The sequence below is a fragment of the Tenrec ecaudatus genome, chromosome 14 (assembly GCF_050624435.1).
Source record: "Tenrec ecaudatus isolate mTenEca1 chromosome 14, mTenEca1.hap1, whole genome shotgun sequence".
NCBI lineage: Eukaryota > Metazoa > Chordata > Mammalia > Afrosoricida > Tenrecidae > Tenrec > Tenrec ecaudatus.
Genome location: NC_134543.1, coordinates 121,729,807 through 121,745,897, shown reverse-complemented (window position 1 = coordinate 121,745,897; position 16,091 = coordinate 121,729,807). Strand labels below are relative to the sequence as shown.

The following is a 16,091-nucleotide window of genomic DNA, read 5'->3' as shown; positions in this document are numbered from 1 at the left end:
TCAGGATAAAAAGCCTCACCGTGATGCATCTTTAGCCACAAGTAAAGGCAAACCCTCTCCCGTTCCACCACGCAGGGCATGGAATCTGCTTAGTCCATTGCTTTCGGATAAGTTTGCAAATGTCTACGTCAATGCTCTCTCCCAACCAGTTTTATGAAAATATTTAGACTAAGCAAACTGTTGGAAGAGCATAGAAAGCTGAATTTGCATGTGCTCAATTTCCTTGACCAAACGACATGAAGCAAAAAGAGACCAAAGCAGAAGGTGCTGGCCGGGCTCATGCTCCTTTCACTATTTGGGGGCCGATGGTGCCGAAGGGTCTGTCTTGTCTCCGGTGAAATGAATTTACCGCCCACCAAGAGCTCCTCATTGGTGAGGGTTTGGGGTGTTCATTCTGGGAACTGTGCTGGGGCAGAGCTGGGAAGCTGAGTCATCAAGCACAATGCCTGCTGCCCAGTTACAGGTTTTAGCTAGACCAGAGCACCCAAGCAGTCGTTTTGAGTCTTAAACACAAGGAATCCAGCCCTTTAAACTCTATGTCAGAGTCAGAAAAATCAGTCCATTGCTTCTCCCATAAAATGTTTAATAATTTCTAAGCGTCGTTGGGTTAAAAAAAAATTATGACAACTCACCTTGAGATCCTCGCAGGATCAAGCTCTGATTCCTGCACACTCACAGTTGATTTTCCACACTCACGGTTCTCAGGTTCTTTTCCGTTTACTAAGCTACAGTTACACGTGAGAAATAACTGAAGAGGCGGCTGGGTTGATGAGCTAACTGCATTTGAGTTTGTTTGAACAAGTTTTGCGTTAGCCTGGGGGAGCATTTGTTTTTGCATTCACAAATCAATCCCCAGGCTCCGTTTAGACAGAGGAAGAGAAAGCCCTAATGTAAGATTGCCCTCCCCAACCTACGGCAAGCCACCCTCCAGCTTCAATTTTCCCAATCATACGATGGGAATTGCATCTATTTGTAAAAATTACACTAATATCCTCAGATGAAATGGTCCAAGAAGTAGACATTAGCGTAATGAATCACTGTGCTTCGAGGGAAAGTCTCTTCGTTATAACTTTGTGTTTTGTTTTGTTTTTTCCCCCGTAGCTTCTTCCAAGATGTCTACTGTCCACGAGATTCTGTGCAAGCTCAGCTTGGAGGGAGATGTGAGTATAACATTTGCACGTCCGGACACGTCTGTGAGTCAGACACACCCCAGCATGGCTGTGCTGTTCTCCTTCCTTGTACATCTGAGGAAAGTCTTCTCTGTTCTTTATTAACTGCTGTTAGCAGCTCCATTGGAAAGAAAGCTCATGATATCAGACATCTTTATTTTTATTTTGTAAGAACCAGTGGCACTGAGATGGCCAGAATTTTTACTTACTTAGCATTCCCATAATGTATATGCTCACACATCGTAATCTCTGCCCCCTCGTTTCATTAATGGTTGACAGAAGCCAACGCCTTATCAAAACTGATCTTGTCTCTCCCATATTTCTTACAACACAATGCCCACACTCCCCAGGAGGCCATTCTGAAGAAGGGCCTACACTTGTAAAAGAAATTTAGTATCTGGGAAAGGTTCTTCTCCAGAAGAGCTAGACTTTGTGTTCTCATAAAGCAAAGCAAAGCAAAACAAAACAAACACAAAGCATTATCATTCATCATGTTTCCTTTTTTGCTTTGGCTACCAGGGAGCTCCTCATTTAAATTTCATTGCCTTTTATAAGAACTACATGACGTTGGAAATGCTGGCACATCTGGTTCTTCCTCTTACGGTTGAGTTAAAAAACAAACAAACTAAATATGAAACTAAAAAAGAATATGGTCTCACTGTTGCAATTAGAATGCAAAGTAACTCTGAGGGCGATGGGATGGAGGGGGGGGGGGATGCAACGGGGGCATGTGAGGATGGGAAATCTTGACATCGACAGCCTCCGGGGCTGCCGTACACAACGCTCTGTGTTGCCTATGACTCTTGCCATCGAAGGGTTGAGTTTGGACCTGTCTGTGCAAGCCCAGATCATGCAGTGCACAGAGCTTATACTTTTGGCCTCCTTGTTTATGGAACAGGTACATATTGTCGTTGGCAGGAATCCCAGCTACATGCTGGGATCCAGACATGCCCAGGTGCTAGATCATCTGTTTTTCTAACAGACTTGGTCATTGGGTTGTTTTCAGTATCAGGTTCCATGAGAGGAGAGGACTTTGCAGGCAGGCTTTGAAGTTCCTCAGCTCCGGCCTGATGCCTCTCTCTACATGGTCAGAGGGCAGTGAAATAGAAAAAAAATTCTGTCTGTCCCCTACTATTTTAGGGGAAGAAAAAAAAAATCTCTTTTACTTTGGTAATTTGATTTTCAGACAAGCAAATTTGATCTTACCTATCTTATGGCTTACCTGTCTGTTTATTCTGTTTCAAATCCACTCCACTCATTGCTGTTTTGGGATTAAGACACACACACACACTCTCTCTCTCTCTCTCTCTCTCTCTCTCTCTCTCTCTCTCTCTCTCTCTCTCTCTCTCTCCCCTGGTAAATGAAATGCCCTGTGAACTGGCTTCTGGCCAGACTGCCTGCCTGTCTTTACAAATACGAATTGATGGAACTCTTCCTAAGCGGGAGGCTGTTTCCCTTTAGGTTTCCATCCATCTTTCTGACCCACCATAGCGCAGGTGGGCAGTGTTCCAAAACCACACTTTGCCTTTAGAGGTTCCCGAATATGTGCCTGGCCACATGGAGCCAGAAACTGGAAAATTTAAACTTAGAAGGAAAACGGCCTGGAGAAGCCATTTATTGGTTCAGAGCTATGCATGTTCACTGAATCTAAACTTTGTCCAGAGTGGCCTTCAAAGAGCAGCTAGAAATAGTCTCAGTTGGGGCATAGATCTCCAGCTTGTCCTAGGAGGCATTTGAAAGGCTGGCAACTTACTAGCCCCTAAACTTGTGAACTTCAACGTTAATACAACCAAATGACCCAGGGAGCCGGTGGCTTCTGACTTAATGCTTGAGGGTGGAGAGTTGATCAGGGTCCCTTCACATAAACAGGACCAAGGTGAAAGTCCTCACAGTATCTCATCATGCATGGGCATGTCTGCGGGGTGGCAGTGGCGGGTTGGGAAACCTGGACACTGAAGGCAGCCCAGTGGTAGCTGCCTCCACCACCCATAAACCATCCGGCACCCCTTTATCCATTCTTCTCTTCTGCCCTTTATGTGGGGGCTTGGGAAACGGGGTGAGCACATTTCAAAGGAGAAGGAAATCAGTTAGCTCAATCTGGGGTTCAGTGGGGGAGGGCAGGGGTGGAGATATTTCTGTTCATTAGATCGGAAAGGGTCATGGGCTTTGAAAAACATTGGGGAAAGAAGATACGCTTGAAATGACAATGGAAAAAAACAAAAAAAGACGCAGCGTGGAAGGCAGCAAAGGGAGAACTCAAGAAGACAGGGCAGGATAAAGAAGAGGAACTTGGCACAGACAAAAGGATGAGGGCTGTGGGTCTAGACCACCTGGGTGCTACAGGGGTGGCTGCAGAGGGGAGGTAGAGGAGGAAAGAGACCCTTACCTGGATGGTCCCAGAGAACGTGGCAAACACCTTCCACGTGCCTCTTCCACGGCGAGACAGGGCCAGTGGAGATCCATGCTTCTGTACCAACAACCTGCCACTGAGGCATGCCCATTTTACTGCTCCTGAGAGCCCTTGGGAACCAACGAGCTTTCCCCGGTCTACTTTGGGGCTTCCACACAGCAAAAAATGAAAGTGGGGATATTCGTCTTTGTGTTTATCTAGTTGCCTGGAGACAGGATGTTTTGAATTGTGAAAAGAAGCCATGTCCAAGCACTCTCTTGTAAGCAGCCCTGCCCCCGCCCCCACCCCCCAAATGGGAAGATGGTAAACGTGTGCTATTGTATATGTTTGGCTTTTCCCCTCAGCACTCCACACCTCCAAGTGCATACGGGTCCGTCAAGGCCTACACCAACTTCGACGCTGAGCGGGATGCTTTGAACATTGAAACAGCCATCAAGACTAAAGGTAGGCTGTCCGTTTGCTCTCCTCGCACCTGACCATGGTTTGGGTCCGAGTGACATCTTTGCCCTGGGACATTTTAAAATGAGGTCTTTGGTAGGACCATCTCTTGGAATAGCCAGACATTGGTCATTTAGACCCATCATAGATCTTGGATGAAGCAGAAGCAGAGATACCGCATTCACACCTGTCTCCTTTCTCTCTCCCTTTCCTCCTCCTGGGAAAGACAGCCCACTTGGCCTTCAGAATCCCTCTGACTCATGCAGCTCAGTGTGTGTCAGCGAGAGTTGTGTGCCACCGGGTTTCTCTCTCTCTCTTTCTTCTTCTCCTCCTCCTCCTCCTCCTTCGAACCGCACAGGGTTTCTCATGGCTTTCCCCTCCAGGTGTTTCTTCTGAGGCCCCTCTGCGTATACTTCAACCACACGCAGTTTGTTGGGTAGCCAAGAATGTTAACTGTTCTCACCACTGGGAGATTCCTTCTTGGGCTAGAAGAAGATCTAAAACATGAGAAAGTTTTTTTTTAATCCAAATAGTGCAATAAAATGGACATCGTGTTAGGTGCCGTCAAGTAGTCTGACTCATAGCCACCCTAGCTATGCAAAGAAGGAGACATTGCCCAGCCTGGTACCACTGAGCGCATTGCTGCAGTCCTGGTGTTAATCCATCTAGCCAGGGTCTTCCTCGTTTTTGCTGAGCCGCCACTTTACCAAGCATGATCTCTTTCTCCAGGAATTGGTGCCTCCAGATAACAAGTCCAAGACACATGAGACACTCTTGCCACTTTCTAAGGAGTGAAATTCTGGCCATACTTCTTCCAACACAGATTTATTTGTTCTTCTGGCAGTCAGTCCAGTCCAGAGTCTATTTAATGTCCCCCACCAGCACCAGACCTCAGGTCTCCCTTCTGCACTGTCCGGCCTTCACATGCTCATGCAGCAATGGAACCCACTCTGGATCACGTGCATTTTAGTCCACACACAGGGATACCTTTGCTTTTGAACCCTTGAAAAAAAGAGGCCTTTTGCAGCAGACGTGCCCAGAGCAAGACACCGTAGGCCTAGGCTGAGAGTCAGGAGTCCTCACCCATGGGTGCATGCTCCGGAGTAAAGGCTCATCCTTCTGAGGCCTCAGTCGCTTTTCTGAAGATGGTCCTGAAGATCCTTCTAAGGGCCCCCCTGGAACAAGATTGTTTGTTAAACACGCAATGGCAAGAAAGTTTTACTACCTTGCTGTTAAATTGGCCCAAGGAGTGAAAAATCCTTGGCCTGGGAGCTCCGATTGGAAGCGCTGTCCAAAGGGGGTGCTTTCTCAAGTTCCAGGGTGAGTAAGAGAAGTCCAGCAGGAGCCAGCCTCCTTTGGGAAATGCAGCATTGCACTGGGTGGAGTTGAGCAGCACTTCCCTGCTTGGGTCTCCGTGTTGTCTTCTGTGTCTACAACACCAAGTGGACCAACCTCTCCTGGAGATGTGGTTGTCTTGGTGAACCTTGTGCCTTCACCGCACCGCTCCCTCTTGTGGACCAAGGACTTCCTTGAACTGTCAGACTGGACTGAGATGCAGATGTGATTGCAAAGGGAGCAGCCGCCAACTCACCCCACTGCCCAAGAGCCAGGCTACAGGCACTCTCTTCCCAGGGGAGTGCTTTGCCTACTGAGCTGTCTGCCAGCGGCTGCTGTTTTGCCTCTGACTCCCTGCCCCCCCCCCCCCCCCGTGTGTCCGGTGGGCCACCAGGGTCTCCAGGCCTTTCTAACATGTGGAGGACCAGCCTTCACAACCGAATGGGTCCTGGGGGGGTGGTTGTATAATTGGGGGGTAAATTTTAAAAAGCCATGTAAGGGCTCACCTTTCCCCTGGCGACCACAGCCAGAGTGAGAGAGTAATGTCTTCTCTCAGAGACTTATATCATCTCGGCATGCAAGTCATGATAAGAACATAGGTAACGGGACAGGGTTGTAATAGAGGCATACACGTAACACGAGGGGGACGAGCCAGGGGTGTGTATGCAATAGGGAGGGGAGGTACTTGGGACATACATGTGACAGGAAGGTACACACGTAACAAGATGGGCAGGTTCTAGAGTCAAGATGGCAGCCTAACCTTGGTCGGCTCTGCGCTGGCTTGACCTTGGGTGTCTTTGAGCTCTTCTCCAGGGGAACAATCTAGGATCAGAAGGGAATGGGCCCTACTCAGAGGGGACAGACAATTGGGTCTGCTTACTCAGATGGCAGATCACCTGCAGGCAAGTACCTTAAGTAGATACCTTCAAGCATATATAGTAGCAACCACATGCTTGCAAAGCAGTACCTTAAAATCAGCGTTATTGTGGGGGGACCTTGCGGGGAATAGCTTTTACGTAGGAGAATGTGACTGGGATTCATCTCCAACCCATGTACAGTCAGGCCTCCCTCCACCAGAGCCTCAGCCTCCCAGACTCCTTAAAATATGAGCGTAGAGAATTTGTCCGAATTCACTCTCCGGTTCTTGGTTTCCCACACTACAGAGCCACAGGTCAGGGAAGTGAGTGGGGCAGGGGTGGAACCTACAACTTTTGGGGTAAGAGCTGAACGCAAGCATCCTTTACACCACCCAGTGCCCAGGGATTCCCAATTACTGACCCATGTGTAGAAGTCATACATGAGAGGGCTTCAAAAAGTCTTGAGGAAAAATTACATGATCTTTTAATTCCATTTCTCCGCACACTTTTTGAAAAGACCAGGATTCTCAACTAGGTCCATGCCTAGCCCAGTGATGAATAGCCGCCCCTTTCACTCTCAGAACTTTCTAATGTGAGAGGAAAATTTACACAGTCATCTTTCCCAAATGCTGTGGAGAAACAAATGCCTTTGTGTTCAGAGCCGAGTACATTGGGGGACATCGCTGCTTTACATCCTATGGGCCTTACAAGACTCAGGGCTTGTATTGTCAGCCTCAAAACAGCCTTCCTTCTACCTGGACACAGGTGTCCCCCACCCCCACACCCCCAGGATGTCTGCCCAGACTGCTGAATGGAGAATGAGGGGCGGTCTGATGAGACCGTGGAAAAGTCCTCTTCTGTCCATGCTCCTAAATGACTATACTTGTCATCAGCCGGGTTGGGAATTCAGGATGTCATTTCTTTCAGAGGAGCTTAAAGCAGGTGCAAGCCCGAGTTCAAATCCTGGCTCTGCCACTCTCTGGTTACCCGGCTCCAGACGAAATGCTTGAGTTTTGTCCTGCCGTCGGCCAGGGTCTTTGTATGTGTTGTTGGCTGCTCTTGAGTTGGCCCCTGCCTCCTGGGCCCAGGCACAGCGGAACCAACCACCTCATGGTGTTTCACTGGCTGATGTCTGACTAGTCAGGCTCTCTGCAGCAAAGCAGGGCTCATTAAAAACCCACCTCACAGGCCGTTCTGAAGATTCGGTGAGCCAACGTACGAAGCCTGGGATATACAGTGCTCCAAAAATGTTCGCACCCACATACTCACACCCTCCTCTTTCCTATCCTCCCCCCACCCCACCTACTATTTGGGTGTGTCTGAATTCCTACAGTTTCCCAACCGGCCTTCTCAGAAGCACACTCAAGTTTAGCAGCTAGCTCATCTGAGAAAGATGGTGCCCTTTAAGGCCCCAGACAAAGGCCCCTTTGATCCTGGCATGAGAAAGCTTTTTAACACACTGGAATGTAAAGATTGCGCAAAGGAACTCTGGCCCTGGATCAAGCTCCCGTGGTAATAGAAATACCTCCAGGCCCTTTCTGAGTCAGAATAGTACTGCTGTCTCTAAGCAGACCTTTCTGGAGGGCTCAGATTTTAATCCTGGGATCCAGTGTGGTGACAAGCAGCTGACCTCATCAGAGTTAGCGTTTATGGAGTGCTATGCACAGACAAAGGAGCCGTGCTGGTGACGTGGGTGAGGCACTGGGCTGCTAATGGAAAGGTTGGCAGTTCAAACCCACCGGCTGCTCTGTGAGAGAATGCCAAGACTGTCTGCTCCTATAAAGATTTATGGTTTTGGAAGCCTTATTGATATAGGGTTGCATGCTCGTGAACTGACTTGATGGCTTGGCTTGGCTTTGGGCTATGAGGAGATGTGGCACCAGGCACGTTTCACTCAGTTGTGAACGGGTCCTCACATCCCAGGACATGGGCGAGGGGACGGACACAAGATGACGAAGCAGTCAAAGACAGTGCCAAACATTCTAGTTTGAAGAAACCTCAGTATTGCTTCAGTTTGGTGCTTCGACCGAAAGCGTGCTTGTTGTGTGTCTGCTCTCAGGGTTCGAGGTAGACTCTTCAATTACTTACCTTAATTTGTGTCTCCTTAAAAACAGAGTAAAGCCACGCAAAAGTAGTATTATTGCTTAATTAACAAGAGGCTTCTGCGACTTAACTCCGTGGGAGTCTGTTGGTCTAGATTGGCCTTGGGTTAAATATATACCGGGGAGGGTACAACACAGCTGTGGATGGCTCACCATATGGGCCTCAGTAACTAGAAAGGAAAGTCAGCTAAATTAGAAAAGGATGAATCTAGACTCCATCAAATAGATCGTAATTAGCAGCCGCACAACCCCAGAGTTAGCGTAAGTGCCAATAAACGGGTACCGCTTTGGTCTCTCGGTGGGAAGGGAGGGTAATGAGTTGCCCTGTTCTCCTTGCCAGTTTTGATTTTAGCAGTGTTTGTGTTCTCCGGAAGGGATGCGAAGACTCCTCCGAAGCACAAGTATAGAAACATCACGGCAGCGAGTTTCCACACTTGCTTCCTCCTCTTCCTTTTGAAATGGAACCGACCAAGATGCCCAGCGTGGCCTGGAGACCCACTTCCCGTGGCAGTGGTGGAAAGGGGGCCTTGTTTCTCTGCTGTCAGGTGACCCCTGAAGGTGGACAGCAGTGGGGACGAGGCTCTTTTGAGAGTGGCCAGAGGCAGGCTGCACCAACAAGTGGCCTCTTGCCCAGTAAGTAGGCCAGACTAGGGCGAGGGGCCCTGACTAGTGTGTGAGAGAAAGCATCTTTGAGTCAGGCCAGGTGATTCATGCCGCCCTGCTCTCCTCCCTCTCAGAGGACCTGGGCTCCCCGGGGAACAGCAAGCTTCTGGGAGCTGAGGCAGTGCCCCTGGGTGTCCACGTTTACTTCCCTGACACAGCAGTGCTGGGGGCAAAGGGAGCCCAGGGCTGAACCACGGCCACCTTGACCTACCAACACAGATACCTTTACTTTCTCAGCATTACCGGTCTGCGCGGCTATGTCCCTGGCGCTCCCAAGCTGGGCAGCCCACAAAGGCAGGCTAAGGCGTTCCTGAGACCTTTCTAATTATACATATTATTTTTGTTGCCAGCCTCTTCTCAGCTTGTTCCTCTTTGTAAAAATGGCGATCCCTTTGTCCTCAGAAAGGCCAGGGGACAATGGAAGCATTGTTATCCATTGCTGTTGGTCCCTGGGGCAGGGTGGAACTGCTCTGTAGCGTGTTCAAGGCTGGGAGCTTTTGGAAGAAGATCGCCAGGCCATTCTTCCGCTGCGCCCCTGGGTGGGTTTTGAAGCCCCAGCTTTTCAGTTAGCAGCCAGGAACATGTCTCTGGTGCCGGCCATGCAGAGACAATAGCCAGGGACTCCTGGGTGATCAGCTGAGTTGAGGGTGGGCATGCTGTAGACTCTGTTTGGGGGTGGGATTTTCTGTCTCATGAGGGTGACAGAGGAGCAAGGTCCCAAGGGGCTTCTCCTCCACATCTTTTCTCCTTCCTTCACAAGTGGATTTGGTTTGCCCGGGAGTGGCCCACACGGTGCTTTCCCCCAGGTCCTAGAGAATTTTTCAGAAAGAGGAGGTTATACACGGAAGGCGGACAAGGTTTTTGTGGAGTCAAGTACCAGAAAGGGTTCCCGCACAGTGGACCCCGGAGGGGAGGGGAGGTGGCAGCAAAGTTTTAGCAGAAGAAATTTGTTTCCCGAGCCAAACCTTCTTCCTTGGCACGCCACGAAACCAGTCTTTCCCTGACTGGGGCTGTGCCAGAGCCGAGGAACTTGGCCGTCTGCTCCCCCAGCTTCTCATCCCTGCCACGCCCACCCCATGGTGCTGGGTCCGTCTGCCCTCCCGCCCAGGCCGCCCGCAAAGCATAGCACACTGTGGAGGAACACTGGTGTGCTAATGGCAAAGATGTCCCTTGTCAGCCCGTGTGCATTACTCTTCCAACGACCCAAAAGAGAGTGCTTTCATGTGCTTTGAGCATTGTACTATTTTAAAGAATTATCTAAAAAGCACGACAAAACAAACCCACTGCCCTGAGTCTGGCGTTGACTCATAGTGACTCTAAAATGGGTTTCCGAGGCTGCTAGTCTTGGCGGAGCAGGAAGCCTTCCGTTTGTCCTAAGGAGCTGGTGGATGACTTTCACAGCCGACCGTGCGGGGAGTGGTCCAGGGCTTGCCCAACTGCCCCACCAGGGCTCCAAAGGACGATCCAAAGGAGCAACGAGTGGATTTGAACTGCTCACCTTGTGCTTAGCAACCTAACTTGTAAGCCACGAGGCCACCCAAGCTCCTTCTAAATCCCACCTAGATACAGTGAAAAAAAATATTAGCTGCCATCAAGCCAGCCCCTACTTCTGGCAACCCCACCTGCATCCAAGGAGAACTATGCTACACAGCGTTTCCAATGGCTGATCTTTTACACAGCAGCTCACCAGACCTTTCTTCGGTGGCACCTCTTGGTGGGTGAGTGCCTCTAGCGGGTGGCGTCTAACTTTTCAGTTAGCTGAGGTCTTAACCATTGCACCATCTAGGAATTCTCGGCACACAGCAGATACTGAGTCATGGGGTTGCTAATATTAAAATAAATAACATGTGACCGCAAGACACAGCCATGGATTTGTGGTCCTCTCCATTACTTTTGGCCTCTGACCTATTTGTACAAAGAATTTTCATCTGAGGCCAAATGATAGCTCCAGTCATTAATCTACTCGGAAACCTGCTTTTTTTGGAGAGGATCTGGGCACTTTTCCTTTCCTTCCCAGCGTGGGAGTCTGCAGCCCGGGGCCCCTGGGACCCCTCAGCACACACTAATGAGCTTCGTTCTCTCTGTGCAGTCAGTGGGCCTGGCGGCTGTGAGTCAGCATCCTGTCAGGATGGCCTGTTGGTTCCCTGCCCTGCACAACAAAGACACACATTTTCCATGGGGTCCCAGAGAGCAGAGTGGGGGGTTTCCACCCTCAGAGAGCAGGAGCAAACTCCAGGAGGCTGCGTTTGTGGTTTGGGACTCAGCCATCATTTTAAACTGGAGCACATGTTGAGCTTCTACCCACAGGGTCAGCAGTTCGAGCCCACCAGCGGCTTCGTGAGGAAGCTTTCTATGACAATTTCCAGCCTGGGAAATCCACAAGGGCAGTTCTACTCTGCCCTGCACGGCCACTGTGAGTCAGAATGGACTGGGCAGCAGTGAATTTAGTCTCCGATTCTCTCACCTTGGCCCTATCCACGGTGCCTCATGGCCCCTTCACAAATACTTTCCTGGTGATTGGAACGGGGGCGGTCTGAAAGTGCACACCACCCAGACAGCTCTGTCTCCGTGGCGTCTGGGCCTACCGGCAGGAAGGAGGCTGCTCCGAGAGCCGGGCTAGCTTGCTGGCACTCAGGCACCGTGCGGATGGTGATTGTGCTGACACACGTACCTGAGCATTTCACCCTCTTCCCGCAGCTGCATCCTGTGCAGAAAGGGTGAGGAACTGGGCGGCCCTGGCAGCCTCCACCTGTCCCGAGCGACTTTCTGCAGGGACAGACAGACTTACCCATTGTGGTGGCGGGTCCAGAGGAAACAGCCGTGTTGTGAAGATACCATGGCTGCATCCCACCTGCAGATCTGCGTCAGTTACCTTCTGTTGTTCCGGTGTAGGAGGGAGCATGCTTATTTATGCCTTACGCGGCGGCTTATGCTGGATCACCCAGACTGGGCGCCAAGATTCTGCCCCTTTCCTGTTCCATTTGGAACACACAGACAGTGGTCTTGGGCTAGAGAGAGCTGATTCAGGAGAGGTTCCAGGGGGCTTGCCGCGTGGTCCAGTGGCCTCCACTGAATTTCTTTGTACCTGGTACTAGCATTTGCGGGAGGCACCAGCTCGATGACTTATATATAGAAGGGCCCCCAGCACGCTCCTGGCTGCACCCCAGCAGGCTGTTTGCTCCGTAAATAATTTAGGTAAAATACATTTAGATTCCTTCAGACCACAGTTATTGCTGCCTCTTCAGTGAGACCGGAGCTCTTTACAGGAATTTCCAGTAATTGGCTCACACCCCCACTCTGCTTGGCAGGCGCTCAGCATCTCCGCACTGCGGAAGAAAGGCAACGAGCTGCTTCCCGGTCACAGAGCATGGGTTTGTGCTGACGTGGGGAGTGAGCTCTGGTCGGCTGCTGGTTCTTACCTGAGACGTCTGCGCAAAGGCGGACATTTCTGTCCCTAAAACTGTCGTAGACGTCATCCCGCACAGAAGCCGTAGTTTGAAGTGACCTAGAGGAGTTGCGTGCAGGCAGACTTCTGGGGACCTTGGCCTTTCCCACCCATAACTGCGTATCTCTCGTAATTACCAGGGAGCTTGTTGAAGCTCTGTTTCCTGGAGCCCAAGCCTAAGACAGTCTTCATGAGTAGGTAGGGCTTAGCGGACTATGTTTTAAATATGTACCTACTTCATGGGAGCCTAATGCAGCTTGGCCAGGCCCTCATTCCCACACACACATAAAGTTTACTCGGGTTTCCCAGAGAGAATAAATTCCTGTATGAGTCAGTGTTTTGTTTGGGGCACTGTGTTCACAGTGAGTCAGTGTGTTCAGCTCAGTGACCGCTGAACTGACTGTAGGAAATCTTGGACTTGTGGTTAGAGGGCATCGCTGTGTTTTGTTGAGTTTCTTCAGCATTCACACCTGGGTGATACCATTAAAGGGCAAGGCGGACACACCTAGATACACGGTGCTTTTTGTGACACAACGTTGTTATCGGTAAGTGCCATAGACTCAATGCCAAGTCATAGAACTCTAAGTCACAGAGTAGGACTGCCCCAGACCAGATGCACTGCCCTTGTGTTGACTCACAGCAACACTGTAGGACAGGGTAGAACTGCCCCTTGGGGTTTTGGAGACTTTAAGTCTTTACAAGAGCAGTCAGCCTCATCTTTCTCCTGCAGAGCAGTTGGTGGATTGGAACTGCTGACCTTGTGTTTAGCAGCTCAATGCATAACCTGCTATGCCGCCATGGCTCTCCCTAGGGATTTCTGGGTTTTAATGTTGATGGGAGCAGATCTCCCATAAATAGGAAGGGTGTGCCCAGGTGTACCCAAGATGGATTCAAACTGCCAACCTCTTGGTTAGCAGCTGAGTGCTTTGCTGTTGTGCCAACATGGCATCTTCATATAAAGTTAGAGCCATAGAATTTTTGAGACCAAAAGAGAGGAAAGGGGGAAAGTAGCAGAGTCTTAGGAGAGATGGGTCTGCTATGTCCAAGTGAAACGATATGCAAGTTAGAACTCGAATCTATCTGGCAATGCTCCAAGGAGATCCAAGCTGCCCCTGGAGGATGGACTTCGTCTGTGTGATGCCTGACAGGCGTCCCTCCTTGGTGTGCTCTCTACACCACTGCTGTCTTCTCACAAAAGGAAGGGCTGTGGCCCCTCTGCCTGGAGCAAGTCCGGCGGTGTCCTGTTTCCAACAGCATATGCTCATGCCATGCCTCTGGGTCAAATGTTGGAAGGTCTCATAATATTTCACACTTTGTCATCATGCTATCATACCACTTAATAGGCTCCAGTGTAGGGTGCATGTAGCTTTACGATCCACTTGGAAACCAGAGGTGCAGATTCCCTTTCTCTCACCATTTGCTTTATTGCGTTGCTTGGATCCTCCGAATTAAAACTGCCCCCTGTGGGCTTCCAAATCTTGCAGTGTTCACGGGAGCAGAAAGTCTTCTCTTTCCCTGGAGGAGTGGCTGGTGATTTCGAACTGCTGACCCCTTGGTTAGTAGCCCAGTCCATTCACGCCACCCAGTGCATAATCACGAAGCCCCCAACGTTAATAAAAATAAAAATGTATGGGTGTGTTTGCATTTTACAAAAACAAGGTGATATTGTGTGCATAGTGCCTTGTGTTTTGCTTTTTAACTTGACAATGTAATGTGAATTGTCATTTCCCACACGAGTGAAAGTTCTGGTGATGTCATTTTAAATGGCGGCAGAGTCCCCCATCATACGGTCAAGGGAACATTTATTTAACTTCTGCCTTTTTACAAGACACACTTTCCCTTTATTATTGGGGATTATAGACAAGGTGGAAAGAAGCGTCTTTGAAACCGTCTCAGCATTGGGCTCTTTTGTGTCCCTGAGGGACTTTGAAAAGCAGAGCGAAAGTTGTAATAGGAGCTACAGTTAACGCTGAAGCATCTTTTGTTTTTATACCCAGAAATTCTAGCCTTATGCTTCTCAGGGTTTCTGACACACTTGAGAGTTAAGACCTACCCTCTGTCAAGGTTCTGACCTTTCTGTCAGGACCCACGCGATCCTCTGACGGCCTGCAGGAGTTTGGAGAAAGACAGGCGTGAGCGTGAACTCGTTGGCTTCCCACTAAGAGTGACAGGTCCTGTTATAGCAAAGCCTTTCCTTTTATTAGACCAAGTTCATAGTCAATCAGGAGAGAGACCTTTCACACACCAACTTCATCACGTTGTGCTTTCTTTACATGAAATGGCATGTGTGGAGCATGTCTGATACAAAATTGGAAACTTCCAGATGCCAGGAGGCATTGCTTATCTTTGTAAATACACATGTTCCAATTAAAATAGGTATTAAAATATTTTGGTGGCACTTCAGAACTCCCAATTTAGATTTAATTTAGATTAAAACACTTACTCTTTTTTAATATAGTTGTAAAATTGATTATTAAAATTGCCCATTGAAGATTAAAAAGCAGTGGAACGTTTATTTTCCTTCCGAAACAATTTGGTCTTCAATAAGGACGATTGTATTAATCAATTATGCTATTAAAATACAACTGCCATATTAAATCTGACTCATTTGTCATGACAGTTTCTATAATTATAGAAATTATACCTAGCTGCTTATATTGCTGTAATCTGGCAATAAATATAAATAATTGTCTCTATTAATTCAGTCCACAGTTACTGTCTATTAAATCCCACTTAAATGGCAATTTGAGGGCCTTCATTTAAAACCCTAGTAAATCTTTGTTGTTCCATCTGACTGCCAAAGCCCCACAAATGCACCTCCTACTGTCGAGTCCAGAAGCCCATCTGTGGGTAGAATAGGCACGCACGTGTGTGTGTGTATGTATGTGTGAATACACATTTTGAAAAGTTCCCTTTAGGCTTGAAGTTTGAGGTTGTCAGGAAAGAAAAAATGGGAAAGGTGTACCCAGTGGGTACAGACCAAAGAAAGAACAACCCTTCATGTCCTGGTATTTCAGTTTGGAAAATAGCAGACCTTCCACATGGTAAAACTCAAGTCCTACGGCCAGCGGCTGAGTGAGGATCCCCGAATTATATCTTCACAGGTGTGGATGAGGTCACCATTGTCAACATTTTGACCAACCGCAGCAATGAACAGAGACAAGATATTGCCTTCGCTTACCATCGAAGGACCAAAAAGGTAGGCTGCTTCCTGGAGTTATCAGGAAGAATATATATATATGTATATATATATATATATACACACAAACGTCACTATGCATTTAAACGTTGGCTGATGGAGAGCCGAAACTGTTCCACAATGCCATCCCACCTACATTTGTCAGTGTATCTGTTCTTTGTTTTGTGAATAAAGACTTATTCGAACACACAAAGAAAAAGGCACAGGGAATTCCAGGGGTGGAGGGCATTTGTTGCCAAGTTTAATTTTTTTAGCCATTGTCTTTTAATGAACTTTGGCTCACCACCAGCAAGAACCTCCTGGGATACTTGGGCATCCCAAGTCGTCATCTCTCGTCCAAGCAAGAGGCGGTCCTTCTGCACACCCGGCCCCCGGGGTGCGCGGGGGCTTGTGCATAAAGACACAGACCTGTTCTCCCACCCAGAGTGCGTGGAGGGTAAAAATGTCCTTACACAGTTCTGGAGACCAGAAGT

General features: G+C 48.9%; 1 protein-coding gene across 1 annotated transcript in view; it reads left to right on the top strand.

The window, feature by feature from the left end:
* The first annotated feature begins 1,101 nt into the window (after positions 1 to 1,101).
* Positions 1,102 to 16,091, top strand: part of ANXA2 (annexin A2) — a 29,789-nt gene continuing 14,799 nt past the window's right edge. Inside the window, exons 1-3 of the mRNA XM_075532380.1 lie at positions 1,102 to 1,160; positions 3,924 to 4,023; positions 15,524 to 15,618. Coding sequence (XP_075388495.1) covers positions 1,113 to 1,160; positions 3,924 to 4,023; positions 15,524 to 15,618 — 243 coding nt within the window. The 5' untranslated portion in view covers positions 1,102 to 1,112. The remainder of the gene's footprint in view (positions 1,161 to 3,923; positions 4,024 to 15,523; positions 15,619 to 16,091) is intronic.